This window comes from Giraffa tippelskirchi, chromosome 9 (genome assembly GCF_054371585.1).
Source record: "Giraffa tippelskirchi isolate mGirTip1 chromosome 9, T2T-mGirTip1v1.2.pri, whole genome shotgun sequence".
NCBI lineage: Eukaryota > Metazoa > Chordata > Mammalia > Artiodactyla > Giraffidae > Giraffa > Giraffa tippelskirchi.
Window position 1 is genome coordinate 51,640,008 of NC_137283.1, and position 27,974 is coordinate 51,667,981.

General features: G+C 42.3%; 1 protein-coding gene across 3 annotated transcripts in view; it reads right to left on the minus strand.

Annotated features, from left to right (window-relative positions):
• Nucleotides 1-2,218: 2,218 nt before the first annotated feature.
• Nucleotides 2,219-27,974, minus strand: part of SACM1L (SAC1 like phosphatidylinositide phosphatase) — a 71,634-nt gene continuing 45,878 nt past the window's right edge. For 2 of the 3 annotated variants that reach the window (XM_081526024.1, XM_081526022.1), the window contains 13 exons: nucleotides 24,169-24,270; nucleotides 22,119-22,204; nucleotides 21,205-21,291; nucleotides 20,656-20,724; nucleotides 17,885-17,964; nucleotides 14,875-14,973; nucleotides 11,531-11,669; nucleotides 9,457-9,526; nucleotides 9,267-9,339; nucleotides 8,433-8,526; nucleotides 8,233-8,325; nucleotides 6,759-6,816; nucleotides 2,219-4,073 (listed from right to left, as the gene is read on the minus strand). In XM_081526024.1, the coding sequence (XP_081382150.1) occupies nucleotides 3,937-4,073; nucleotides 6,759-6,816; nucleotides 8,233-8,325; nucleotides 8,433-8,526; nucleotides 9,267-9,339; nucleotides 9,457-9,526; nucleotides 11,531-11,669; nucleotides 14,875-14,973; nucleotides 17,885-17,964; nucleotides 20,656-20,724; nucleotides 21,205-21,291; nucleotides 22,119-22,204; nucleotides 24,169-24,270 (1,187 nt within the window). In that variant the 3' untranslated portion in view covers nucleotides 2,219-3,936. Of the gene's footprint in view, nucleotides 4,074-6,758; nucleotides 6,817-8,232; nucleotides 8,326-8,432; nucleotides 8,527-9,266; nucleotides 9,340-9,456; nucleotides 9,527-11,530; nucleotides 11,670-14,874; nucleotides 14,974-17,880; nucleotides 17,965-20,655; nucleotides 20,725-21,204; nucleotides 21,292-22,118; nucleotides 22,205-24,168; nucleotides 24,271-27,974 lie in introns of all 3 variants that reach the window. The other variant, XM_081526023.1, reaches the window with a different exon arrangement.

The following is a 27,974-nucleotide window of genomic DNA, read 5'->3' on the forward strand; positions in this document are numbered from 1 at the left end:
AGAGCGTGGAGTAAAGAACCCAGGAGGAGGTGTGCTCCCAAAAGCTCAGACAGGGTAGCTCCAGGTCTCCTAAACACTACTTACGACCTGTACTTTCTACTTCTTACCTCAGAGTCTACGCTTAAACCCGACTGTAACAGGAGATCAATTTAGGACATCAAATGTAAGACGATACTTTAATGGATGACACTAGCTCTGTACAGCTAGAAAAATCAATACACAGAAGGCATGCATCATTGAAAATGGTGAATGAAGAAAGAGGAACTCCTGGGCCTTGGGCTAAAACAAAAAGGAAAGACAAAGTCATGCTCAGAATAATCGGTTAAAGGAAGTGCTAAGAACAAACAGGCCATCTGACCAGTTCAGCCAGGATCAGGGCATTAGTGGTGATAATTACGTGTATCGCAACAACTCATTAACTGTTCCGCCCCCCACAGTGAAACCCCATTCATGGAGCCTCTGCACGATGTCCAACACAGAGGACAGGAGCGGGACCTCGAGGAAGACCTTCCGCCTGAAGACTTACCTGGGCTGCTCAGCAGGTGTGCGTGTGTGATTTTAGGGAACTGCCGTGAAGAGACCAAGTTCAACACTCAAGTGAGGTCCAAATACATATCAGGGCCCATGTTTTTCAACTCCAAGGCCAAGTGCTTGCTCTTATGCGAGCCATATCCAAAATCAATTTCACAGGATGTTCTGTAAATAAAATTCCCACAGACCAAAAATTCTGGTGCTGCTGTGTTACACACACCCCTCTCTAGGAGTCACTTTTCAAACCTCTGACAAGCCCAAGAGTTGAGACCTGTGACTTTAATCTGATGTCTACAAATGGCTCTCATCTCAAGATTCCTATTGTCAAAAAAAATAAATTAAAAAAAAAACAGCTATGAGCACCCAGACCTCGGGTTACTTCCAAACACCCTCTGGAGAATCCTCTGGCCCACAGACTGAGGAGCTGGGGCCCCGAGCTCAGGGCAGAGCCAGGCCACCCTGCAAGAGGCGTCAGGGTGAGGACGAGTTCTCGGCAGTGGAGAAGCCCGACGCCCCTGGGAGTGGAGGGAGCCTGCAGTCCGACAGAGGCGGCATTGCCCCACAGGGCGGGGGAGTCAGCAGGCTCTCTGCTGACTCTCCCAGGAACCACGCGGGACAAGAAAACTGGACCGCATGTCAGATCACAGCACACCGTCCCTCCTGAGCTGTGCTCCTCCGTCCAACACTTCAAGTTTGGCCATACGACCTGCTCTGACCAATGAAATGTGAGCAGAAGGGGCTGTCACCTTCAAGCGGAAATGTCTCCCTTTCCTTCCTGCCAGGACCACTGGTCATGTTCCCGTGTGAAGCTATTCCGTCACCGGGCCTCAGAATGCAGATGGCACGTCCCAGAGCTGCAGCAGACCCTTCAAGGATACACAGAAGCAGTGAGAAATAAGCCTTCGCTGTTTTTTTTTAAGCCCTTGAGATCTGGGGCTCATTTGTTACCTCAGCATAATCTGATCTTCCTGGATGGACACAGACCCTTTCCTTACTTTATAGGGAGGAAAAAAGACCTAAAAGGTGAAAAGAGCAAAATTATGTCAAAAGGACCCCCTTGGAGTTGAGCCATGTGGCCTTACCCAGGCACAAGTGGTGGGAGGGAATTTTTGGTAAATTCACCACCACTGAAATGACATCCTTCTTTCACCAAAAGTCACAAGAAAATGAAAAGAGAAGTCACAGACTAGAAGATACATATAGTACACATAACCAACAGCAAATTCCCCTACAGACAAGGATTCCAACAAATCTTTAAAGACAAGCAATCTAACAGAAATGGTCAGAAGACCCAAAGGCACAGCACAGGAAACACCTGATTCTCACCAGCTCTGAATCACGACTTTGGATTGCTCCCCTCCTTCCAGGCTATGCGACCAGACTTGCAGGGAGCCCCCCGCCCTGCATTCGCACGTGTGGTCCCCACCCCGAGTGCGCTGACCCAGTGACTTGTTTCTAGTGCACAGAATATGGCACACGTGATAAGAGGACCCTTCGGACATGAGGCTGAAGAAGACTGTGACTTACTGGCTTTGATGAACCAACCTGCCAAGACGGAGAGGCCTATGTGGCAAAGAACATAATAAAGATAATAATGACCGTGCACTGCTTTGCATGATTCTTACAATTCTGAAATAAAAAAGAATATCCCTTTGAAGACAAGGTATAGGAATGACACCAACATTAGTTAGAAAAGAATATGTCATTTTATTTTCACTTATAGATGAGACAGTACATGAATTTAGGAATAAAATCACTGCAGGTTTCTGAAATATTAACACCTCAAGGTCTAACACACCAACATTAGCCCATTCACTGCGAAACAGCCACATCAGCAGTTCAGATTTGGTCTTTGTCGTGGTTGTTGACATAAGTTCTTAATGTGAAATGCCCAGTAGCATCTGACGATACATCACAGTAGACATGAACCGAGTTTTGATATTTCCTCTTTGGAACAAATGATGCTTATTTACAAGTTAAGAGTAGGCAGTTCTAATTACTTACCCTATTGTGAGTGTTAATGACTGACTTTAAGCTACAGAGGGTTTTTCAGCTATTATTTCCTTTAGAGTTTCTAAAAGCAACAACTCTTATTAATGTTTATAAACGATAATGTTGGAAAAAAGGTGATGTTAAAATCAAGGCGCTTTTTAGAGATATTTAAGGACAAGAAAAGGTATTACCATTGGGGAAAAAAACTGTACATATTTTCAAGCACAACACAAATATTGCAGCAGTATTTAATTGAACTATTTTAAAATAGTGGCATTTACACTACCTTAGATACTTTCTAGTTTTTAAATCTCATAATTACAATTTCAATATACAGTTTCCGACTTATAATTAGAACTATGCACAGCTTCTAAAGTATATTTTTCAGGTTTATTTCTGCACATAAATTAAAGCTGTAAGTTGGTCCTTGATTTGGAGAACGATAACTACCTGGAAGCACTAAATTTCAGACACACTTACTGACAAAAATAATTACAGAGGGAAAAGTGTCAACACTACCGTTGAGTGGAAAGCAGCTGCTGCCTCCAAGTGCAACATGGAATTCGGCATGAGACGTGCTCAGGGACCTGCATGTCTCGAAGAAAGACCCTAGGAAAGCACAAGGGCCAGGAGGAGGAGCTGACCAACCAAGGGCGTTTCCCACACGGGGGCAATCCTGAAGACCAAGGAGGCTTTGGACCTCTAGCATGAGGAATAGACTTTACATTCGCTGATTTCATTTACACCTTTTAAAAAAGATAGAGTATATCTGAACTTTTTTCATCACACTTAAACTGCACAGTTCAAGCTGACTGAACTCATAAGGCAGCCCAACCAGAACTTGAGAGGAACACCAGACCCTGGTCTCCTCTTTCCTACTACGTAGTCATGGACAATTTCGTCCAACTATCTGATCTATATAGGAGATTTACAAGTTATGAACAGACTAGAGTTAGCTTACTGTTAAGCTGTTAAGAAAAGTCCTAAGGTATACGGAAAAGTAAGCCTGCTAATAGCAACTGCTTCTACAGTGACAATAAACTGAGCTAGAAAAATAATTTCACTGTTTGAAATGAGGGAAGAAGCTAGATTTTTTTAAATATATTACTCATTCTCCAATGGCTGATTAAACTGAAGATGAATAGGTTCCTTCCATTCTGTGAGCTGAATTCAGGTTACATTTTAATTATAGACTAGCTTCAAATTATAAATATAACTAGCCTAATAGTAAAGAGATCATCAAGGCAGTGACACCAGATCAACTCTAAGTCATCACCCCCATACCAAGCACAAGATGTGCTCCTGGATAAACGATTTACAAACACCTCAGCTGCCGTGGAAAGCGGGTCAGTAAAGACTCCAGTTCTGCATTATGGAATCTTCCAGGCCAAGCCGCTTTCCACAGACACAAATTCAGTCTATCTTTTCTTTTTGGACCAATCTGGGAGCATCAACAAAGTCTTTGCCGTTGTAAAGAATAATAAAAAATGTTCCAATGCTTGCGACTCCCCAGAAGAGCACATAGGCCAGTGTTTCTGTCCAGGTGTCACCTGTTGATTTTAAAAAACAAAGAGCGGATAAATAACAAGTCATTTTATTGACACTAGTTCCAGCTTTCAGCTGTTTAGCACATCTTGATAGCATTAAAGTTTACAAACACATCCAAAGGAAAAACGTAAGAACCTCTCAGTTAAGGTTTGAACAGTGATTCTCTAACTCTGGCTGGCTTGAGAAGCTTCTTCAGGGCTGGAAACAGCATCAGCTGCTGGGCTCACCCCCAGCCTGTGTGCTTCGGCAGGGCTGGAGCAGGGCCCCAGAAGCTGCCTTTCTCACAAGCTCCCAGATTATGCTGATGCTGCTGGTCAAGAGACCACATGTGAGAACCACTTGCCTACACTCCCCTGGTGACTCGGACATTAAAGAATCCGCCTGCGATGCAGGAGAGCCGGGTTTGATCCCTGGGTCTGGAAGATCCCCCGGAGAAAGGAATGGCAACCCACTCCAGTATTCTTGGGGTTCCCTTGTGGCTCAGCTGGTAAAGAATCTGCCTGCAATGTGGGAGACCTGGGTCTGGTTCCTGGGTCGGGAAGGTCCCCTGGAGACGGGCAAGGCTACCCACTTCAGTATTTCTGGACTGGAGAATTCCATGCACCGTATAGTCCATGGGGTTGCAAAGAGTCGGACACAACTGAGCGACTTTCACTAAAAACCAAAGTAGGGGCTAGAAATCAAACACTGTCATATCTAAACACCATAAAGATCATTATGTTACAACAACTAACTAATATCAGAGATTACTACCCACAGCATCCAGTCTGTCTTCACTTGGAAACATTCACAATTGTACAGGTGCTAATTCTGGCAGCTCTGGGTTTTAAAGCTCTTTCTGGATAAAGAGAAAGGGGGTTCCTCACAAGTCCACCCTGGGTCACTCCCCAAAGGAATGGTCCATTTGTTCCAGCTGAGTCTCAGTCCTGACGTCCCTGCCTTTGCAGACATTCTACAAGGAAATGTGTGTGTATACAAAGACCAAGATAAAGCTAACTCAACAGTGGAGTGGCTCCCAGAAAAAAGCATCCACTGGGCAGTGTGTTAAAGAAAGAAGTCAGAGGACCAAGGCATGGACTGAACCGTGAGCAGCACGGTCCACAGGCCCCTCCTTTTCCTTCCTGCCCCGAATGTGACACAGAGCCCCGCCATGGCACACAGCCATGCGGCACTCGAGAGCCCCCGGCCTGTTTTCGTACTGTGAGAGTTCTTATATTTTCAAACAGCTGCAAAAACGGTGTGCAAGAGAGACCATATGTAGCTTGCAGAATCTAAAATACTTATTTTCTGGCTCTTTTTGGAAAACATTCGCTAACCTCTGCCCTAGAGTAACAGGAGGGCAGCTCCTTCCCGTGTCGTGACCACCTTCACTGCTGAAGACGTGGGGATTACAGAGATGAGCAGGTTCTGAGCCGCCCCTGGAGAAGCTAGCAGAATTAGTGTGAGGGGTGAACAGGAGGCCTTAACTCAGGCAACTTTTGCTGAGGGCTTCCTGTATCCAGTATTCTTGCCTGGGAAATCCCATGGACAGAGAAGTCTGGTGGGCTACAGTCTAGGAGGTCACAAAGAGTTGGACATGGCTGAGGCAACTTAGACGCACGCCCTGTATCCTAGGCACAGGAGGTAAAACGGTAAGAAAGACAGGTCTCTGCCTTCAAAACGTTGCCGAGGCACTAAGAAAGATGAGCAAGTATGCAAAGCACTCGCACACTAGCAAACTAGAAACGCACGCTGGATGCTGGACCCCATGGAGCAGAGCACCTCTGAAGAAGAAAGCCCTCAGTGCTTATGCTGTTAGGAGAGGAAAGTGCTCTTGAGGGAAACCAGAAAGGGGGAGCTGAGGTCTGTGCAGGGGAGAACAAAGGGACACTCGAAGAGAGGGGAGCCTGTCAGCCCAGCGATTTCAGGACGGAGGCTGAGCCCAGAGGTGCCCCTTCCAAGTGCCGGAGGCTGAACCTCCAGGCAAAACACAAGCATCACAGACTCTCATTCTCAGAGCACTGAATATTACTAAATAAGCAGCTAAGTAACTTAACCTCATTAACTTAGTGACAGAGGAAAATACTGAGAGGAAAAAGAAAACCAGTAACACTTGTTTGTTAGCTCATGTTCCTAGGCAATGTTTCTATTTAAATTTAGTAAGTAATGTATTAATCTATAATAATATTGACTTGCCCAACAATAGGTGGTTGGTTACATAAACTATACATCCATCAACGGAATACTTTGCAGCCATTCAAAGTAAAAGACATGGGGAAATATTTATACTGCTTAGTGAAAAAAACAGTACTAAAATGTTTATAGGATCTGCCTTTTGAAAAAAAAATACACACCTATAAAGATTAAAACATCAAAATGTTAAGAGTAATTAGCTTATCTCTGAAAGACAAGGTGATAACATTTTCTTTTTTGTCTAATTGTATTTTCTGTAATTACTATGTATTACTTTGGTAACGAGGAAAAAAAAAAAAGTAAAAAGCTTAAATGGAAAAAAACACGCAATCAAGCTACCAAGTATACATTTTCCTTCCTGTCACATCTAAGGACTCACCTCACCTGCTCCCTTTACTCATTCAGTTTAACAGGGACACACCATGTACTGAGCAGGCGCAAACTTAAGATGCTGTACAGGAAAGTTCAACATTCTAAAAGATGAATGTAAGAATGTGAAATGAGTGCAGACTTACCAGCCATCAGCAAACAGATAATGCACATGGAAAAGGCAACAACCATGATAATAGGCAGCTGGAAAAGGAAACAGAGAGACAAACCATCACGTAAGATGCTAATCAATGGTTGTAAAATCAGCTGTCCGCTTTCCCTGAAAGACAACAGAATGCTTCTGCACCTAATATTCAAAACACCTTTCTTTCAGCAAAACATCATTCGAGTTTTGATCATAACTGCCCAGATCTTCAAACAGGTTAAAAGATCTGAAGAAAGTGGAGGGAGGTCCCCCAGATGTGCACGCAGACTCTAGGCACCCCAGTCCAGGACACCCTGCCCGCTGGCATGAAAACCCCAGAGAGGCTCCTGCAAAGTCTGGTGAACGAGTCAAAAATGAGAGACGTGCCAAAAACATACACTGACTGCCGCGTCACAAGTTTGCCTCCAGCGATCCCTGAACCTCGGGGGGAGCAGAGTCTCCCTGAAACGAGAGCCTCACACCTGCTCCGCGTCTGTGTTCTCCCACCTAAACAGCGTCTGCAATGGACATCTAGGTGCTTCCAAGTCTTGGCTACTGTAAACAGTGCTGCGATGAACACTGGGGTGAGTGTCGTTTAGAACTATGGTTTTCTTAGGGTATATGCCCACGAGTGGGGTTGCTGGGTCATACGGTAGATGTACTCCTAGTTTTTGTAAGGACTCCATACTTTTCTCCATAATGGCTATGCAGCAACATTCCTACCAACAGTGAAGGAGGGTTCCCTTTCCTCCACATCCTCTCCAGCATTTATTGTTTATAGATTTGTTTTTTAATGTGGTACATATATACAATGGAGTATTACTCAACCATAAAGAACAAATCTGAGTCAGTTCTAGTGAGGTGGATGAACCCAGAGCCTGTTCTACAGAGTGAAGTCTGAAAGAGAAAAACAAATACTACATATTAACCCATATATGTGGAATCTAGAAAAATGGTACTGATGAACCTATCTGCAGGGCAGGAAATACGGATGTAGAGGATGGACATGTGGACACAGGGAGGCAGAGAGAGGGACAAGTGGATAAAACAGCACTGACGTGTATACACTATCATGTTTAAAATGGAGAGCTGGTGATGAGCTGCTGTGTAACACAGGGAGCCCAGCGTGGCCCTCTGTGATGACCTGGAGGGGCCGGATGCGGAGAGCGGAGGGGGGCTCAACAGAGAGGGGCTATATGTATAATTATGGCTGATTCACGCTGTTGTACAGCAGAAACCAAGACAATGCTGTAAAAATCAAAAAACAAAAAGGATCTGCAAAAGACACTCAAGTTTGAAAGAAGACAACATTCCAAAGTTACCACACTATTCTCCCTGATCTGCTCCTTGTGGCAACTTAAGTATTTATATTCCATTTAGAACAACACATAATGTTTTATGTCAAGGGGAGCTGGCCCATCTATACTTTCAGTCACAATGCTATTAACAACTTAAAAAACATAAAGATTTCTTACAGCCAGGAATTTCAGATCTCTTGGAACACTTAAAGGACTATGAGATTCTAATTCATCCACTGAATAGTTCCCAAGAAATAAGTCTATGGAATCCTAGAATAGAAAAAAAGGAAAATAATAACTCCCAAATTAGGTATGGGGAACAGTACAAAGATACAGCCACCAAATAACCACAAATTAGCATGAGAAAACAAACTTACTTGTCTAAATCCATCAGAAAAGTTGTTCTTGTAATACCGTATTAATGAGTTCCAGCCATCCATTATAAGTCCCAACTGAGTTCTCTTCCCAGTTCTGGTTAAATAAAAGGTTAAGTTTTGAGTTACAGATTTGCATATTAAATTCTCACACTGTTTATAGCTAATAAGTACGTGGTATGGAGATAAGTAAATTATAAAGGTTTTTTTTTTTTTTTAACAAATCCTGAATATATAAAGGAGACATCTCACAAAAGAAACCAGTACTGAGTCCAGGCAATGTGACCCTCTTTCCGAAGCGTTACCAAAGTAGACACAAAGCGGGAACACGCTCAGTTCCACTCGCAAAGACAAGAAATCAGAAGAAAAACACATAGCCCAGGTTAAGTGGTATAAAGTAAACAGACTAGAAATCTTATCTTGCTCCCAGGGAATCCATACAGCAGGAAAAAAGACCCAGCCACGTTTGTAACAAATTCAAAACGTTCCAACCTCTCACTACCCAGTATGGTCCTTGAAACCAGCCCCAGCATCACGCAGGCAGTCTCAGGCCCCTCCCCAGACCTGCCGAATGGGCCTGGGGTGAGGCAGGTGCACAGCGGGCGGGTGAGAGGAGCTGAGGTGCCACGGTGCTCGACCCCACTGTGCACCTGACTCACCCAGGGACGCGAAGAAGCCACCGGGGCCTGGGCCTCATCTCCCCTGAGTCCCAGCTTGACGGTCAGGAGTGAGGCCCAGGCACCGGTAGGTGCTCTTGGGTAAAAGCTGCCCGAGCGATCTCCATGCCCCGGAAGTATGCACCCCTGGACTGGAATGCAATTTCAGCGCATGGCTTGCCTGGTAAAGTCAGTCTTCAAGGCGCCAGTCCCCGCGTACTGTTTGGCACAAGCATTTGCATTGTCAGCCCAGGCTGTGGGGGTGCGGGGAAGGAAAAATCAGTTAATAACCACTGACAACCAATGCTCTAAATCCAAAATATTTATTTCAAAATTTGAATAACCTTGCCTCTGTTCAAGAAATGACCTACCATTTTTGTAAATCTTCTCAAATTCATCTTGTTCTTCAAGCTTTTGTCCCACATGCAAAACTCCTAGTCTCTGGAATAAGAATCATACCCATGTTTACATGTTACAGATTTCAGTACATGTGATTTAGGAACAAAAAACAATGTCTCCAGAGAGTTTCACGCGGTTGCTGGCTGCAGGCGGGAGATGCTCTCCTTGTACGCAGGGACCACAGCCCTCTCCTGCTCGGCACGGCTGCAGAGCCTCTCTCTGGGCTCCCATCTGCCCACAGCCCCTCTCTCCCCTGAGCCCCAGACCACAGCACCAGCAGCAGGACTGTGTAAACCCAGAGACAGGGGCAGAGGGAGAGACGGGGAGTATGCAGTCAGTGCTCCCTCCTTCCCTGCCGCCCCCACAACCTTCCCTCACCTGGACCCTCTACCCGCTGCACAATTCACCACCCCAGACTGCTGACTCCATACTTACCCCTGACCCAGGGGCCCGTTGAGAACTGGGAAATGCTACCTCCCTCCCTCCCTACAAACTGCACCGAAGCACAGCCCTTTGCATATCATCTCACAGGACTCCGGGCAGCCTGAGTCTCTCTAGGGATTCCCCTTTGGGAGTTCACTGACCACAGATTAGGGACTCCTGCCTTAGTCTTTGTCTTGGACCCGCAACCCTCTTAGAACCACTATCTTCACTGCTTGCCTCCGATGACCCCTCCCTCACTCCCCCAGCACAGGGCCTGCCCACTCCAGTGATCGGCCCTCTCTGGAAGGGGACAGGCTCAGCTGGAGGGCCCACGTCAGCGGGCCCTGAGGCTGGAAAGGCTCCTGCCCAAGGCTCTGTGCAGGTTGCTGAGCTTTTATAGCACTGTTTTTAGTATGTAAATTAGTTAAATACACATTACAGAACCTAGTCCAATAGATTTCTGTTAATCAGCCTTGGAAACAACGAGTCCCAATATGGTTTCTATAGAAAAATATCCTCTGAAGTAAATCCATCAGACTGACAAGGACACCGTATCACAAACAAGAGAGTACTCAAAGGCAGTGACCATGCCTTCGGCAAGACCACGTGAGGATTCGGGGAGGTGTTTTACTCCACAATTCTTCCCCGAGTCCCACAGAATTGCCATAAACAAAGATGAAAGCTCACAAATTACTTAGGCAGGAAATCATTTGGGATGCATTTTGTTTGCTCCCTGCAACAAACACCACTGCGGTCTGGAAATCTAGGCTGTATGTATTTTTAATTCCATATATAAACAAAAGAAACTATTTATACCTACTCTTTCTCAACAACACAGTCACACTGGTGAAGCAAAGCTGTGTCACGAAGTATTTACCTGGGTGTTAACATCCCTTGCCAACAATAAAAGAGATGCAAACAAAAACAACTTAGAGGTACTACTCTGTACTGTTAGAAAAGAAAACCTTTCTAAGTAAAAATATTTAATGTTGTCAAGATTCTATTATTATTGCTGGCTAGTATTACGGGTAAACTGGTGTAACCCTCTTGGAAAGTATGCATGCATGCGAAGTCGCTTCAGTCATGTCAAACTCTTTGCAACCCTATGAACTGTAGCCCACCAGGCTCCTCTGTCCATGGGATTCTCCAGGCAAGAATACTGGAGTGGGTTGCCATGCTCTCCTCCAGGGGATCTTCCCCATCCAAGAATCAAACCCCCATCTTTTATGTCTCCTGCACTGGCAAGCAGTGCCACCTGGGAAGCCCCTTGGAAAGTACAAATTCTCTTTAATCCAGTAGGAGTTAACTCAAATAATTCAAGCTAATAATATTATACACAGGTGTATTCTCTACAATCTTATTTATAAGCCAAAAATGTAGCAACCTAAATGGCTTAGTGAATTATAGCACAACGGTACAACTCTTAAAAAACTATAATGCTAGAGCAAAATAGAAAACTTTAAAACTGTATACACACACTGACCGTGGTCATGCACAAACTACACCCATGGATGCCAAGACACAAAACCACAAAGAGCTGGGTTAGGGTGGGGGCATGTGAATGGGTTTTGTTATTGGTTTTCAAAAATTGTTTCCTTAATAAAAGAAAAAAAGCACGTGCACCTGAAGCTGGGCCTGAAGTGAACGGCGAGCGAGCAGACTCTGGATCACGTTGGTTCTGTCCAGACAGTCCATGCAGTTGCTGCGGAACACGCCCTCCTGGTTACTCAGCACTGAGCCAGCTGGGTCCACTAGAAAATAACTAAAACATATTTGTATAAACACTCTCATACCAAAGCCAGCCAAGTGATCTTCCCAACCCAGGGATCAAACCCAGGTCTCCTGCATTGCAGGCAGATTCTTTACCAGCTGAGCCACAAGGGAAGCCCAAGAATACTGGGGTGGGTAGCCTTATCCCTTCTCCAGGGGATCTTCCCAACCCAGGAATTGAACCGGGGTCTCCTGCATTGCAGGCTGATTCTACTCTGAGCTATCAGAGAAGCCCTCCCACTAAGGACAGTCCTCTTATAACACAGGTCTATGTCAGAAACAGTATTAAAGCCGGTAAATTAAAGGACAGACAGGAAATGTACAGTTCAGGGATATTTGATTACCAAAGACCGAAAGGAAGTTTGAACAGAACAGGCAAGACAGACTCTGCCTCAAAACAACTGTAGCATCAAGGTCACTTCACCCCACAGATGTGAAAAAGGAGTTGGGAGTATTGTAACAGATGCAATGGGCAACACATTCTCCAGGGCCAGAAGAGGGCTTCCTTTGACATGTCCCCTTCCTCAGTCCCCTGTGCTGCATCAGAACTCCCTGAGTTGTTCGTTAAAAATGAACATGCTTGACCTTCATTTTTAACAAACTCAGAAATAAACTGAATAAGAATCTCTGAAGAAAAGACTGGATATTGTGCATTAAAAACATTTTAAAATCCCTTATCAGGAAAAAAAAAAAATCCCTTCTTAAAATGGCTAATATATGCAAGTAGCACACGGTTTATAGGGTATCATAGGGCATTATTTGAAAAATCTGTTTTACTTTCTCCCCTGAACCATCCAGATGTCTGCATGGGAGCCAAACACAGTTACCAGCTCCTGTGATCCCATCATATTTAACAATCTGTTCAGATTTTACGAACCTCAAAATGTGACAACATACAGTGTGGCGGTGAAGAGCGCAGACTTTGCCAACAAAGTTTGCTAGCCTTAGTTCCTGGGCAGGTTACTAGCTGTGTAATTTTAAGTAAATAACCTAATTTCTCAGAGCCTATATTTTGTCACCCACAAACTGGAGACAGCAGCACCAACAGGCTGCGCTACAGTTAAAAGAGATCATGTATGATGCATATAAAGTGCTTGGCAGAGTGTATGGGACAGAAAATACAATGAATACTAAACAGTATTAAATTAACCACAATTATTCCCTAAAATCAAAAAGTAAAGGGGAAATACAACAAATAGATTCACCACAGGCTAAAAATCATGACCTTAAAAAACAAGGGCTTAAGGGATTTCCCTGGCAGTCCAGTGGTTAAGACTCGTTGTTTCCAATGCAGGGGACACGAGTGAGGTACCCGGTCAGGAAACTAAGATACCGTCTGTCAGGACGCCAAAAGAAGAAGAAAAAGAACAGCTTAGAAGAATGTGTTTAGACTAAAGATCTACAAGAGGTTCATTCCAAACTGGTGAGGTTCAATTAGGGTATGTAGAGTGCATGTGAGTGCTGGCATCCCATTAGTACTTATAAAATAAACACTACATATTTCATAAATATTACTTCTTAAACTACAGAACAGGTCTACGAGATAAGTAGTATTATCTCTACTTTCCAGATGGAGAAATCAAGGCTTGAAGATAACTAACTTGCTCCTGTTCACATGGCTAGTAAGAGGCAAATTGAGATTTCAAACACTCTGGATAGGGCCCCAAAGCCCAGATTCTTTTCACTTTCCCCCAAACGTGCAGAGAGGTCATCTGAACGTCATAGTTTCGTGTAAGGTGTCTACTGTCCCTGTGGAACATGGTGAGTGCAATGGACACAGCTTTTGGCGTCACTCTCTCCTTCTTTCTTAACTCTCGTGGGGCTGCAATTAACAGGTGAACTCAAGGAAATACCCCCCAGACAATGTTTCTCTACACGCCAATAATGATATAGGTCAATCCCTCTACACTAGCTATGCTCAAAACAAAACCTCATGGGGAAGGGCAGGTGGTGGGGGAAAAAAGCAGATTAAACTAACTATAGCTGGGATTACTGGAACAAACATGAAACAAAAGGTTGTAATTAAAGAGTAGGCAGAGGCAATTCTTAGAGAAGGAAATGGCAACCCACTCTAGTATTCTTGCCTGGAGAATCCAATGGACAGAGGAGCCTGGTAGGCCACAGTCCATGAGGTTGCACAGAGTTGGACATGACTGAGCAATTTAGCATCCGGGATTACTTAATATGTATAAAAATATATTTTTCTTAAAGCTGAGCAAATGACTATAGTAGAAGCTTTACTATGTTACCATGAAACTGAAATTAACATGGTACATTTGGCTTGCCAGGATTAGAACTACAAAGGCAAAAACAAAATGAGACTAGCTTCCAGGTTCCTACTTCTGGCTCTAAAACAGGTAAAGACTGACGTGCATAGAGTACAGTCCATCTATGAAACCACACAGTAATTAGCACCTTAACACACATAAGTACCATAAAGATATTTAGACCCTTTGGTCCATTATCCTACCCTGAAGAATTTAAGAAACAATTTAACAGAAGTAAAAATATATTTATACCCAGTGATTCACTGAGGCACAGTCTTTCGGGGAAGGAAGAGAAAAGGAAATGAACCAGCTGCCCAATGTGAAGAAGATCATTTAGCTAACTGTGCATGGGGTCTGTAAGAGTCGGACACGACTGAGCGACTTCACTTTCACTTTTCACTTTCATGCTTTGGAGAACGCAATGGCAACCCACTCCAACGTTCTTGCCTGGAGAATCCCAGGGATGGGGGAGCCTGCTGGGCTGCCGTCTGTGGGGTCGCACAGAGTTGGACACGACTGAAGCGACTTAGCAGCAGCAGCTATGACACAATGGAACACAGCAAAGCCACTAAATGCTAACCTTACAGGGACTTGGTAGGCTAACGACAAAAAGTGATAAAATATTTGGTGAAAAGAACTGAACATAAAACAGTAGCAAACTAACTTTAATTATGTAAAAATTTGTAAATGTGTAGAATACATAAAAATATGAAAATACCTGGACTTGGGTTGTTTTTAAGAATTTTAAAATACTTAAATATCACCAAGCCTAATCTTTTAGGAAAAAAAACAAAGTAAAAATGAGAACAGACCAGTGGTATCAACCTAGTGAACTATATGTGTAGGTCTGCTAGATAATGCATAACATGTATGATTAATGCATGCACCTATCTCATCCCTCAGTCTCCACAGAGAAACAGCAGAGCTTACCTTAATTCATCTTGCATTTCTGCCACCTGATCCAATAAAATACTTAGCCGATCCCACCTCATATTTTTACATTCCTTATGGAAGTCAAAGGCAATGTACCTACCAAAACAAAAGATATTCAGACAGGACTAAAAATTACATCGTTTTTTTCTTTAATAATACCTTCATAAGTTGATCCTCCTCTCTAAATACATTTCACCTAGGAACATACATTCACGCTGGGTTTACCACTATACATACACACACACACAGAGGCATGCACGGATATGCTGACCTTCTCATGCTCTTATCTACTGAAGGAAAAAAATACACACTTGAATCTTTACATGTTCTTCTAGAGGCCCTAAGATAGGAGTCAACAAGCCCAGAAAAAGGCTAGAGACATGAGCTCAGGCACAGCAATGAGGCATGTTAATATAAAGTAGCCTTGTCCAACTGAGTTATCTACTGTGTATTTATTCTCTGCCCCCAGGTGCCAAGAATAGGGTCCCTTTCTGATTTTCCAATCAATTAAGATATTCCAAATGGTCAGACTCGATTCAGTCCAAGGAGGGCTGGACTGTGTTGGTGAGTCTCACTAGAGGCGGTGAGAACAGAAACAGGATGGCCCCTGCTCCGGTTGTTCCTTGTTCATCCTGCCAAAATATTCACTTTATCAATATCCATACATCATACCCGCATGTGGTAGACAGAACTTTCTAGTCTGTCAATCTGTAATGGGCTGTTTTCAGTTATCTGATATTTAAGAGACATAAATCTCAAAGTTGGAACACATCTAACAGTGAAGGTGTCCTCCCAGGAATTTGAAAATGCTGCCCCTTGAAGGGGGGAGAAAATCATTAACCAACTCCTGAAAGTCAAGAGAGGAAGAAGAATGCAAAGAACCGAGGCACCAGGGTACCTGAAGATTCTCACACATGCCACTTCCACCCAACTTCCTATTCAAGCATCAAGTCAGGTCATGGAGGAGGAGGACTACAGGGACACTGCGCTCGCATCTACAGAGCAAAATTCAGATTAGGCGTCTGCTCCCGCGCGACTTCCTGGCTCCAATGGCTGAGGGGACATCAAACACCAATACAGGGTGGGCTTCCAGCAGGTCAAGAGAGCAGTTCTATCACCTCAGCAGTTGTCTCAGGGGAGAAGAGGGGCCTTAGACACTAGCATAAAAACAGAGGTTAGCCAACTGTGGGGCCTTGTTGTTGCTGAGTTGCGGTCAACTCTTCTGCGACCCCATGGACTGCAGCCCGCCAGGCTCCTCTGTCCATGGGATTCTCCATACTGGAGTGCGTTACCATTTCCTTCTCCAGAGAGGCCTTACATATTTAGCATAAAAACAGAGGTGAGCCAACTGTGAGCTAAACTTTGGGCAGACTGAGAGTGGGGGAAGCACTTTCAAAGGCAGCTCCGTTAAAACTGGTGGCATTGTAGTTATTTTTGGAGAGCTCTGATCATAGCTCTAGACTTGTCTGAAGAATTTAAGTGGCTCATTAGCACCTAAATGCATTCGGGTTTGTCGGCTTACATTCTTCTAAAATTACATTTGTGTCTTTTCAGAATATGTCTCACATCATTGTATTTCGCTAACAATATCTTTAGGGTTTCACTTCTTAGCAGAAGGAGCCTTCCGAGAGCACTGGAACACCAAGGGCACAACTGCAGACTGACATATGCCTCAAGTTCTCAAAGGCAGCTTCTGCTGCAAACCCTGGAGGCAAGGCTACCTACAGAGATCCTCTGAAGCACAGAAAGGGTCTTGACCAGGGGTGTACCCAGCAACCAGCAGATAAACTTTTTCTAGAATATTTGATACAAGCTGGACTTTAAACCCAGAGATTCTGATTTTTCAGGTCTTAGATATATTCTGAGTAATTCCCCTGAAGATTTTAAGGGACATCTTGGATAGGAATCACTTCTCTGATTCATGCAAAGTGTGTTTGGGCAGGTTCCACTGTGAGAAGGCAGAAATGTGCATGGAGTAAGGGTCTGAAGAATTTGCTGGAGTTTTTGAGTTGGACAAAACAAACTTAATTTCTTCCCCAAAGGTTCATTATGTCCTCTTTTTTCTATGTTTAAAATTTTCTATAGCTTAAAAAAATTGTCCCCAAATAACCCAGTACCATTTCTTTGAAAGCCTTCTCCACTACCTGTGACCACTTCCTACCTGAGTACACCCCCACCTCCTAGCCCAGTTTCTGGATGCAGGATGCTCCAAATGGGCTGACTCATCACCCTGCACACAACCACAGGGCAGCTACTAATGTTTTAGGATCCCTCTCTTTTCTGACAGAGCTACAGAGAATTTCTAACTGTTGTCTGGTGACTTACAGGAGAGACAAGCTGCGGCTCCAGACAAGGCCACCAGGCAAGAGTAAATTGCTCCAACTTGTGTGGGGTCAGGACCAGGCAGACATGAGTACCTTAAAGACCCAAAGGCTGTGACAACACAAAGCCTCAAGGAGAGGATTTTAACCAAAACTCAAATTAAAACTCAACTGTTAAATTATTCTGTACAAATGAGCTTATTTGTAAGTAGAGTCATGGATGCAGAAAACAAACTTACGGTTACCAGGGGATATGGGGTGGTGGGGAATAAATTGGTAGATTGGGACTGATATATACACACTATAATATATAAAAAGATAAAACTAATAAGAACCTGCTGTGTAGCACAGGGAACCAAGGAACTCTACTCAGGACTCTGTAATGGCCTATATGGGAAAAGAATCTTAAAAAAAAAAAAAGAGTGGATATATGTATATATATAATTGATTCACCCTGCTGTATACCTGGAACTAACACAACATTGTAAATCAACTACACTCCCAATAAAAATTTAAAAAGAAGTTATTCTGCAACATGAATTATGTCAGAGAAAATTTCAAGCAAACAAAATCACTCTTTGAAAACAACAAACTGAAATAGGTCTAGAGAGAGATCTATGTACTTGCACGTGCATGAAGTGCACATCTAACCTGAAAAGCCTGACAACAGATTTCTAGTGAGGTACCTGATCATTCCGTTCCCCAAGGAAGACACCATTGTTGCAAATGCCTGTTCAAGTGGCTTCTCTGAGCCCTTCTGATTTACCTGTAAAAAATTAAAACCACCATAGCTTTAAGTTTAATTAAAAGGAGACAGTGACATCAGCAAAATGGCAGACTATGAAACTTTAAGCTCTTGTACCCTCACAAAAACATCAGAGAAAAGAGATGCTGTCTAAACCAAATGTGTAGGAACTCTGGAAAACAATCAAAGGTTTTTAGCAGCCAAGCAGATGTCCAATCAAGATAAAGCCATCTTCAAATCTGGAGGACAATTTTGTAGCATTTTTCTTGCCCTTACCTTACCCTTTCTCCAGTGCAGTGACAATTTAGCTTAAGCAGCAGCAATAGTTCTTGGTCCCTCTCCTCTAATTGGAGGAAGCAGACGAGAACTTATTTGCAAACTATTGTGTATGTTTTGTTCTGATCTGAAGGAGTAACTCAGCGGTCTCTGTCCCGCATAAACATGAACACAGGCAGGGAAAGTAGTCAACACTGCTCATATAAGCTGCAAGAGGACTACAAACCAACAGATGCCTAGGGCAAGATATTTCAGGTGGTGACATAAAAAAGACCATCTAAAGCCTGCAGAAGCAGCTGCGGTGTTAGTGATAACTCTTTGGAAAATTAGGATATTAAAAAGCAGCCACATACATGGAGGGTTTCAGAAAGCCATGTGCATACCAAAGCAAAATGCACACTCAGAAAAATCCTAAAAAGACCTTAAGGCTTCACCTCAAGCTAATCCCTAGCTTCAGAGCGAGCCTGACTAAATATGTGGAGGACTGCACCGCCACAGACCCAGTCAGCAGAAACTGGGAAATGGGCCTGTTCTCTTGTTTGGTTTTTCCTTTGTCTATTTCAAGTCCTGATACTCAAGGAAATTTCTACCACACTGTTAGCTGAACACAAGCTAGAAGAATAGAGACTTCAGTGAGCATACACATGGAACAGTCTTTGCAAAAATAGTTTGGAAAAGTCTCAAAACAAGTGGATTACTGTAGCATTCAACAATCAAAACTAAAACAATGGCAAACCCCTGGGAAAGAAGAATCTGACTTCCTGAGTTACTGCATTATGTACATCCAGTGCCCTGTTTTCAACAACAACAAAATCATAAGGTATACAAAAAAAAAAAAAAAAGGAAAACAAGGCTTAGTCAATGGAAAAGGATAAATTGACAGAAATCTCTATAGAAGCCTTATTTATAAAGAACTTTCAAAATAACTGTCCTGAATATGCTCAGAGCTAAATGAAAACACGGACAAAAAAGTAAAGGAAATCAGGAAAACAGTATATGGGGAAAAAAAAAAAAAGAGAAAATATCAAAGAAACAGAAATTATTCTAAGGAACCACACAGTAAGTCTCGAGTTGAGAAGTACAAAAGGGAAACTAAAAATTCACTAAAGGAGTTCAACAGCACATTCGAGCAGGAAGAAAAAAAGAATCAGCAAACTTGAAGATAGAACAAATGAAATAATCAAGTTGAAGGAGCAGAAAGAAAAAAGAATCAGAAAACTGAACAGAGTCTAGGGGACTTGGGACACCACTGAGCATACAACATATTCATTACAGGAGTCCTAGAAAAAGGAAAGAAAGGGGCAGAGAGGTTATAAAAAGAGAAAATGGCAAAACAACTTCCCAAATTTGATGAAATACAGAGATCTTCACATCCAAGAGGTATCCAATCTCCAGATATGACAAATCAAAGAAATTCACATCAGACATTATAATTGAACTACTTAAAGAGAGGATCTTAAAAGCAGCAAGAGAGAAAGTACTCATCACATACAAGTGATTCTGAGTAGAATTATATGCCAATTTCTCTTCAGAAACCTTAGAGGCCAGACAGCCACGAGATGGTATATTTATGTACTGAAATGAAAAAAAAAGGACTGTCAATCAAGAATTCTATATCTAGCAAAACTATAATTCAAAAATGAGAAATTAAGATATTCTTTACTTTAAAAAAGCTGAGAGAATTGGTAATCAGCTGGTAGAGAATCTGCCTGCAATGAAGGAGACCCTGGTTTGATTCCTGGGTCAGGAAGATCGCCTGGAGAAAGGACAGGCTATCCCCTCCAGTATTCTTGGGCTCCCTTGGTGGCTCAGACAGTAAAGACTCCACCTGCAATGCGGGAGACCTGGGTTTGATCCCTGGGTTGGGAAGATCCCCTGGAGGAGGGCATGGCAACTCACTCCAGGAATCTTGCCTCGAGAATCGCCATGAACGGAAAAGCCTGACAGGCTCCAGTCCATGGGGTCACAGAGAGTGGGACATGACTGAGCAACTAAGCACACCACAGATCTGCCCACCAGAGACGCCGAGTCCTCAGCTCAAAATGAAAACACACGACAAAGTAACTCAGCCACATAAAGAAAGACATTCTGCTTAAGAGACATAAGCAAGACACAAAGGAATAAATATTACGCAATATAACTTAGATGAGGCACTTAGAACAGGCAAATCTACAGAGACAGAAGCAGAACAGAGTTACCAGGAGTTGAGGTGAGAAGGATAATAGAAGGTTACTAGGCTACTGAGCTTCTGTCTGGTATGATGAAAGCTTCTGGAAATGGTCAGTGGTGATGGTTGTACAACACTATAAAATAACTTAAGGCCACTGAACTGCACACTTAAAAAAGGTTACAATGGTAAATTTTGTTATGTTAAAAAAAAAAAAAAAAAAAGATGCTAAGGTTTTGTTCCCCAAGAAATGTAAGGCAGAAACATACCAGGTTGATTATGACTTGTTTTCCATAAATAATTATTTGTGAATCAAAATGCCTTTGGAAACCATCCATCTAGAGAGGAAAAAAAAATTTATATACTTTGCCAGATTACAAGAATACTTACAAGATGTTTAAAAGGATCTCCTTAAATGTCCTATCTCTATATTCAAGAGAATGACATTAAGCTGTCTTTTGGATATTCTTAATACCATGTAGTAAGCAGTAATTATAAGCCAGTCTACTCTGAGCTACAATATTACTATTTTATTTCTGAGTTTAATCTCAAATAGAATACACTAAATATTTTAAACAGTATAAGGTTGCAAATCTCACCGAGATCTCTAAAATAAAAATTTACTGTTATGTTCAATTTGTTTTTCCACATTTTAATATGCCATCTATACAGCCTCTTGGTTTAGAGGTCCACTCTGTGCCAGGCCTCAAAGACACTGCAGCCTGACTTGTGAGGGACAAATACATGCTCTATATGCAAATTATAATTCCATTAAGCTTCTATTCATAACCAATGAAAATAGCATGGAAGATACACACATGATTTGCTACTTTGTTGATCAGTGGCAATGGTTTGTACTTGAGGTTTGGTCTTTGAGACCAGTAAAGTGGTATTGATCCTCGAGTCTACAAGAAAAGAGAAGATATGTAAAAAGAAACATATGTAAAACACACACACAAACTTGTTTTTCTCAGCTTTCTGTCAGGGGTATGTAAGTATCAATGACTGAAAGATAGAAAAATGAACATATGACCTACTAACTATGAAATAAATTCATGCATACCTGCTCCTAAATTCGTATTTTGTGGGGAAACGTTTGGAAAGGACTTTTTCTGATTTTACATACATGTACTTGTGGACAGTTGGGGTTCTCCTAAATTCTAAAATAAATCAATTTATTTATAAGCAAAAATTACCAAGTTATGTCTGCTATATAATTTGGCATTATAATAAAACGAGAAAATTGCTTTATTCATTCTCAAAAGAATATCTTTATGAACTTAAAAATATTTTTAGCCATTAATGCTCTTGATCAACAAGTGATCCACTACTTGGGTACTATGTCACAATGAAGTGCATGGCAGGTCCCGTCAGGCGTAGGTCAGCTGCCTGTCCTGTCCTCACTGCCCTGAAGAAGTCTGACGGGTTAAGCACACAGATGCTCCATTTCCACAACCCCTGCGCCGCCTGCTGCTGCTGCTGCTAAAGTCACTTCAGTCGTGTCCAACTCTCTTCCGTAGGGATTTAATTCAAGGGCCGGAAACAGAGGAAGCTGAGTGCCAGCCAGCTTAACGGAATATCCTTATTCTAGGGGAACTCTGTCCATATCATAGACTACGACATTACTTTAAAAAGGAGAGAAAAGGAGATAAACTTCAACAACATAAGAGGAAATCACAATCCAAGCTGAAAAGACCAGCTGGCCGGCCGCCTCACAGACACGGGAACTCGCCTGTACAAACGAAGCCCTGCTCCCACTGTAGTGCACAATTTGTTCCGTTTCTACAAAGTTGGCTGCATGGCCTTCGGAATCAATTCCTGAATTGGAAAAAAATTAACTGTATTTATTACATAAGAAAAACACAAACTCGCTAATTCATTCTTAACTTGAAGAGAATTAAGTCAGTTCAAATTAGTGGAAAAGTACTTTTAAAACTAAGTTTCAAACAAATGCAGAGTACATCATCAGAAAGCTAACAGATTTGGTCATTTACATGGGCTTAAATGCAGTATTAAGGACCTATTAATAAACAAATGATGTTGACTGCTATTTACTATATCAATTATTTATATATACACAATTCTCCCAAAACTGTGTTTCTTGAACTTTGTACATCTTTTAAAGAAAAAACAAGTTCTCAAAAACCTCTGAGTATATTATGACATAGATCCCAGTTTGAAAAAGACTATTTTGGAAGTTATACTGTTAAACACAGTATTAAATACAAATGTAGGCCATTTTGTTAATAGTTTTTGTTATAATGATGCAACAGCCCAGCAGATGCTGATGACTTTATCAAAATGAAAGCACAAAAAACTGTATATAATCCTACAATTTCTAGAACTCCATGTATACACTCCAAAAAAAATAATTTGAAAAGCACTGCTCTTATTTAGCCTTGATTTAGCTGTTTTTTTCAAATGTTTGAAGCATTACCTTACTATCTTGTTTACATTATCTATTTTAACTAAGAAAAGTTTGCTAAAAATAAGCTAAGGCAACTTTCAATTAGTGCCTGACTCAAATTATCAGGAAAAAAAAAAGTAGATTTTTAACCATCTCAAATACTTAACATCCTTTCTACCTGACATACTTCTCAAACACATAACACTGAGGTATAACATATAATATCACTGTTTTTGTTAACATATTTACCAGAAGGGGGAAAAATTATGAGCCAAATCAGCAATAAAATGCCTTTTCAATACCTTCTAAAACCACTTGTTGAATCCTAGGCTATACTTGGTTCTTTGTGTGTGAGAGAGAGGATCTTTAAGAAGGGATATTCAATATCTATTTAGTTAAAAAAAAAAAAAAACCCAAGGTACAAGAAATGTACACAGTATACAACCACTGTCTACAAAAGGAGAACACACTTGGAATAACATAAAAATTATCTGAAAGATAAGAAACTAACAACAGATCAGCTGGTCAGGGGTAAGATGCAGCAGATACAGTCAGAAAGGAGAAATATTTTTTAATTGCATATCTTTTTATATTTCTGACTGCACTGCAAATTTAAAGCTTTTAATTAAAAAATATGACTCCATCCAAGACAATCCAGATATAAAGGCACTGCTAACTTTAATCCTGGTTCTGTAACCTTGGTTAGGTAACTTACTAAATGTCTTTCTTCCTCTGCTATGCTAAAGATTAATGAAATGACTTTTACAATCTCCTGGCCCAAAACTTTCATGATTACCTAAGGGGTCCATAGAGTTTTGTTCTGATAGACTTTGGCTTAAAAAAATAGACTCAGGGAAACTTCTCTTCCTAATGACAGTAACTTTTAATACAGATTTCAATACCCTGGTTTAAGCAAATTAGCATGTTGCTAGTAAAGTCTAGAGAATAAATGCTCGAATGTAAATCTTAAAAGCTGAAGGCACAAAGTCAAATGTCTGGCTTTATACATGCAAAGAAACCAAGAGCAATAAAAGAAAAATACTTTCTGATACATGGGTTTAGGTTACTGAAAACTATAGTGATTTCAGCTATGCTTTCAGACATTCGGCAAATAACATGATCGGTCCCTCTGAAAGCATTAAGCAGCAGTCTACAGTGTCATGAACAATGCAATGTCACTACAGTAGCTGGAGTAAAGCACAGAAGACCTACCTAATTATTATAATGAAGCAGGAGGTAAACATTTAGCGAGGCTATCAAATGATAATGAAAACAAATAAAATACAAAAGGTTACAGTCATGTCACCATGAGCCAAACACTAATTAGAGACAGATATAACCCAGTACCAAATCCCGCTGACAAAGTTCAGCTCACCTCTCACATAATAGCGCACGCCAGCTCTGAAACAACTCCTCCTCGAGATGAGAATCCAATCAAAGTACTTTCCATTAATAGCACATGAGTGCATGGTAATAACTCAACTACATTAAGAAAAATACAACATGTGGAGAAATCACACGTATTATTTTCAGATGAATTTGAATCTCTCTACCCTAGTTAGAATGACTCTGTCTCTAAAAGCAAAAAAAAAGGCACAGAGAATATGCAAATCTTTGTTTCTTCATGAATATTTGCAAGCCTTTAGTTCTGACTGTGAGGTTCTGTCAAGTCAATAACCCTATAATGACATATAGTCAGTGTGTTTAAGTGGTTCATTAGTGTCTCTATTTACATAATATGATCTCCTTTCCCTGACAGTCTCAACCACTTTCTGAAAGTAAACAATACTAACCACATCACAAAAAAAGTCATCTGTGAGTGAAAAACATACACATTTAAAAATAGATTAACCTTCAAATAAGAAATGGAAAAAAGAGAGAAAAAAGACTAGGCTACTGAAGTTTACATTATATACATAATTACAAATAACAGTTGGTAAGCATATGAAGATTTACAGGTCAAACTGCAAAATAAAGATTATTCAGAAGCAGATAATTAAACATTATCTCCCCCTTCCTCATGTGTTTGGCCATGGTTATTTTATATATATATATATATATATATATATATATATAACATTTTTCTGATAAAGTTGGAGTCATCCATTATAAAGCATAGTATCATAATAAAATATCTATAAACCTACTTCCAACTTCTAAACAGTATCAAAACTCTGAATCTAATTATGTGCTCCTTGATCCCATCCAACTGTCTACTTGCCCACAAGGCTTGTGGAGACCAGTCTCCTGCCTTTTTAGTGTAATCCCTGATAGCTCAGTTGGTAAAGAATCTGCCTGCAATGTAGCAGACCCCGGTTCAATTCCTGGGTCGGGAAGATCTGCTGGAGAAGGGAATAGGCTACCCACTTCAGTATTCCTGGGCTTCCCTTGTGCTCAGCTGGTTAAGAATCCACCTGCAATGTGAGAGACCTGGGTTTGATCCTGGGTTGGGAAGATCCCTTGGAGAAGGGAAAGGCTACCCACTCCAGTATTCTGGCCTAGAGAATTCCATGGGGTTCCAAAGAGTCGGACACGATTGAGTGACTTTCACTTTTTCATATGCAACCATGACTTTGAAACACACAGCTTGTGTTATAAGAATGGCACAACACTCAATATAACTCCAAGTCCTTGTTTATGCCCCCAGTAAGTACCTAACAGTCATAATTACTGCATGAAGCAGCAGTTCAGTCCTCTCTGGTGTCGTATGAAATCTGTAAGGACCGTATCACAAGAGCCCTAATTCTGCTGATGGAACTTGCAGTGTTCAGAGTAGGCTCTAACAGTGGTGCCATGAACATTCTTGAAAAACCTCCTGGTATAAACATGTTGGGTATACAGAGGGGAAGGCCTAGTAAATTCACAAGGAAATACTAAATAATTTTCAAAACAGTGGTACCAAATGACACTAGCAATATGAATTTTTTTTTTTTAGCAATATGAATTTCTAATGATTCATCCTTCCCCATCACCTGGTATCATCAGACTTAATGATTCATCTTGAGCTCCCCGATTCACAATTCTTTAAAAGCACAGTGCTAGAGAAGACTTCAAAGCAGTTACTTATGCATTCATTCGCTCAAGTTATCTCTTTGGAGCAGGGCACAAAGATGAATCAGACAGGAGCCTGCCCTGAGAGAACTGAGTAAAGCATGGAACATGTCTGACTGTTTCATGAATCATTTTCTTCTGATTACAAGATGAATATCCTTCCAGAAAGCGTGGAAGGAGCAAGAGAAAAATAAAAAGTCACGCAGAAGCCCATCATCACAGCACAACTTTTAAAATGTCTATGTGTTCACTTCTAATCTTGAGTCAATTAGTGACTCCCAGGGCCATGCGCTCCCACGTGGGACACCCATTTCACACGCTGTCCTCCTCTTCTGACTACTGCTCACAGCTAATGGCACGGCTTCCAATTTCACTGTGAAGGTAACCGCCACCCACAACCTCCTACCACATCTGCGTACCTACCGGCCTCCACGCCCACACAGCTGCTTCCTTTCTACCACGGCAGCCGAGCCGGGCGTCCAGCGGACGAGCTGTCCTTGTGAGGCCCGTGACCTGTGCGCGGGACCCCACGCCTCACAAACCCAAGGACGCTGCCCCAGCATGAGACTGTGCTCTCACCTTCTCCAAAACCTGTCTTCCTGGGATTTGGTTAAGAGCCTCCACTTGGGGAGGAAGTGAGGGGAGCGGAAGCATAACCTCCTTCTCTAACAGTCCTTTTTTAACCACCAGCACCACATCAGCTGATTGCACCCTCTGCCTGGACACCTGATACTCCTCTGGACACTGCTCTCATCTTGGCTGGTTCTCCTCTTCCTCAGCGGCCTTTGCTGGTTGGTCTCCATTTCCCCAACTTTAAATCTTAGAGCCACTCTGTGTGACTAGTCCTTTCACTCACTCACTGCGATGCCCTGCTTCAAAGGCCCTCCGTCCTCACTGAGGCCAAGAGTCTGCGGCTCTAGCACTGACTCACGATCTGGAATCCCCTCCAGGCTGTCTTCTCTCTCCACACCTTTCTCTTCTCTACGTTCATTTCTCCCTTTGATGCTCTCATCCTACAGCTGTGAATGCCATCTGTACCCTGAGGACTTTCAAATTTCTGTCTCCAATATGGACTTCCCTCCTAAATTCCACTTTCATTAATCCATGTTTTCTTGCCATTTCTACTGTGATATTCACAGACATTTCAAGCTTAACGCGTCCAAATAAAGGCCCGGATACTCTGGCCTCCCTCCCACCTCAGTTCTTCCCCACCTCAGTGCATGGTTTCCTTCCACTTACTCTGGCCAAAAACCTTAAGATTCATACTAAACCTTCCCTGTGTAACACAATTTGTCAGAAACTCCTTTTAGCTCTATCTTCAAACCATATCTGGAGCCCGACCACTGTTGATAACCATCACCTCCCATCCAGATTACGACACAGCTCCTAACTCCCCCTTGTATCCCCCCGCTCCCCTTTGGCTTCTTCTCTCCACCAGTGTCCGAGTGACTCTGTCCGACCACGCTGATTCTCTCCCCAGGTCCCGAGCGTTCCTCCTGACAGTTAAAGACCAAGCTGCTGAAGGCCTGCAGGACGCAGGCCCAGCTGCAGCTCTGAACCCAGCTCCCACCTGCCCTGTCCACTCTCTGCCCCAGTCATGCTCCCGCCATGGGCCCTCTGCTCCTGCTGGTCTCTAAGTACACAGACCATCTGACGACAGTTCTAGTCAAAAGTCAACACTAAACAAAGAACAATGCAGGGCTCCCCTGGTGGCTCAGTGGTAAAGAATCCCCCTGCCAATGCAGAAGACACAGGTTTGATTCCTGGTTGGGGAGGATCCCACATGCAGCAGAGTAACTAAGCCCGTGTGCCACAACTACTGAGCCTGGGCTCCAGAGTCCAGGAGCCGCAACTATCGAGGCCCGCGCACCCTAGAGCCTGTGCTCTGCAGAAAGAGAAGCCACTGCAATGAGAAGCCCACGCACTGCAGCAAGGAGCAGCCCCCTCTTGCTGCAACTAGAGAAAAGCCTGCACACAGCAATGAAGGCCCAGCACAGCCAAAAATAACTAAATACATGTAAACATTAAAAAAAAAGCCAATGTTAAGCTTCAGATTTAAAGCTAAATGGATAATCTGTTATTATAATCTCATTTACCATTATCTGCCCATTCACAATCTCATTTTGGAAT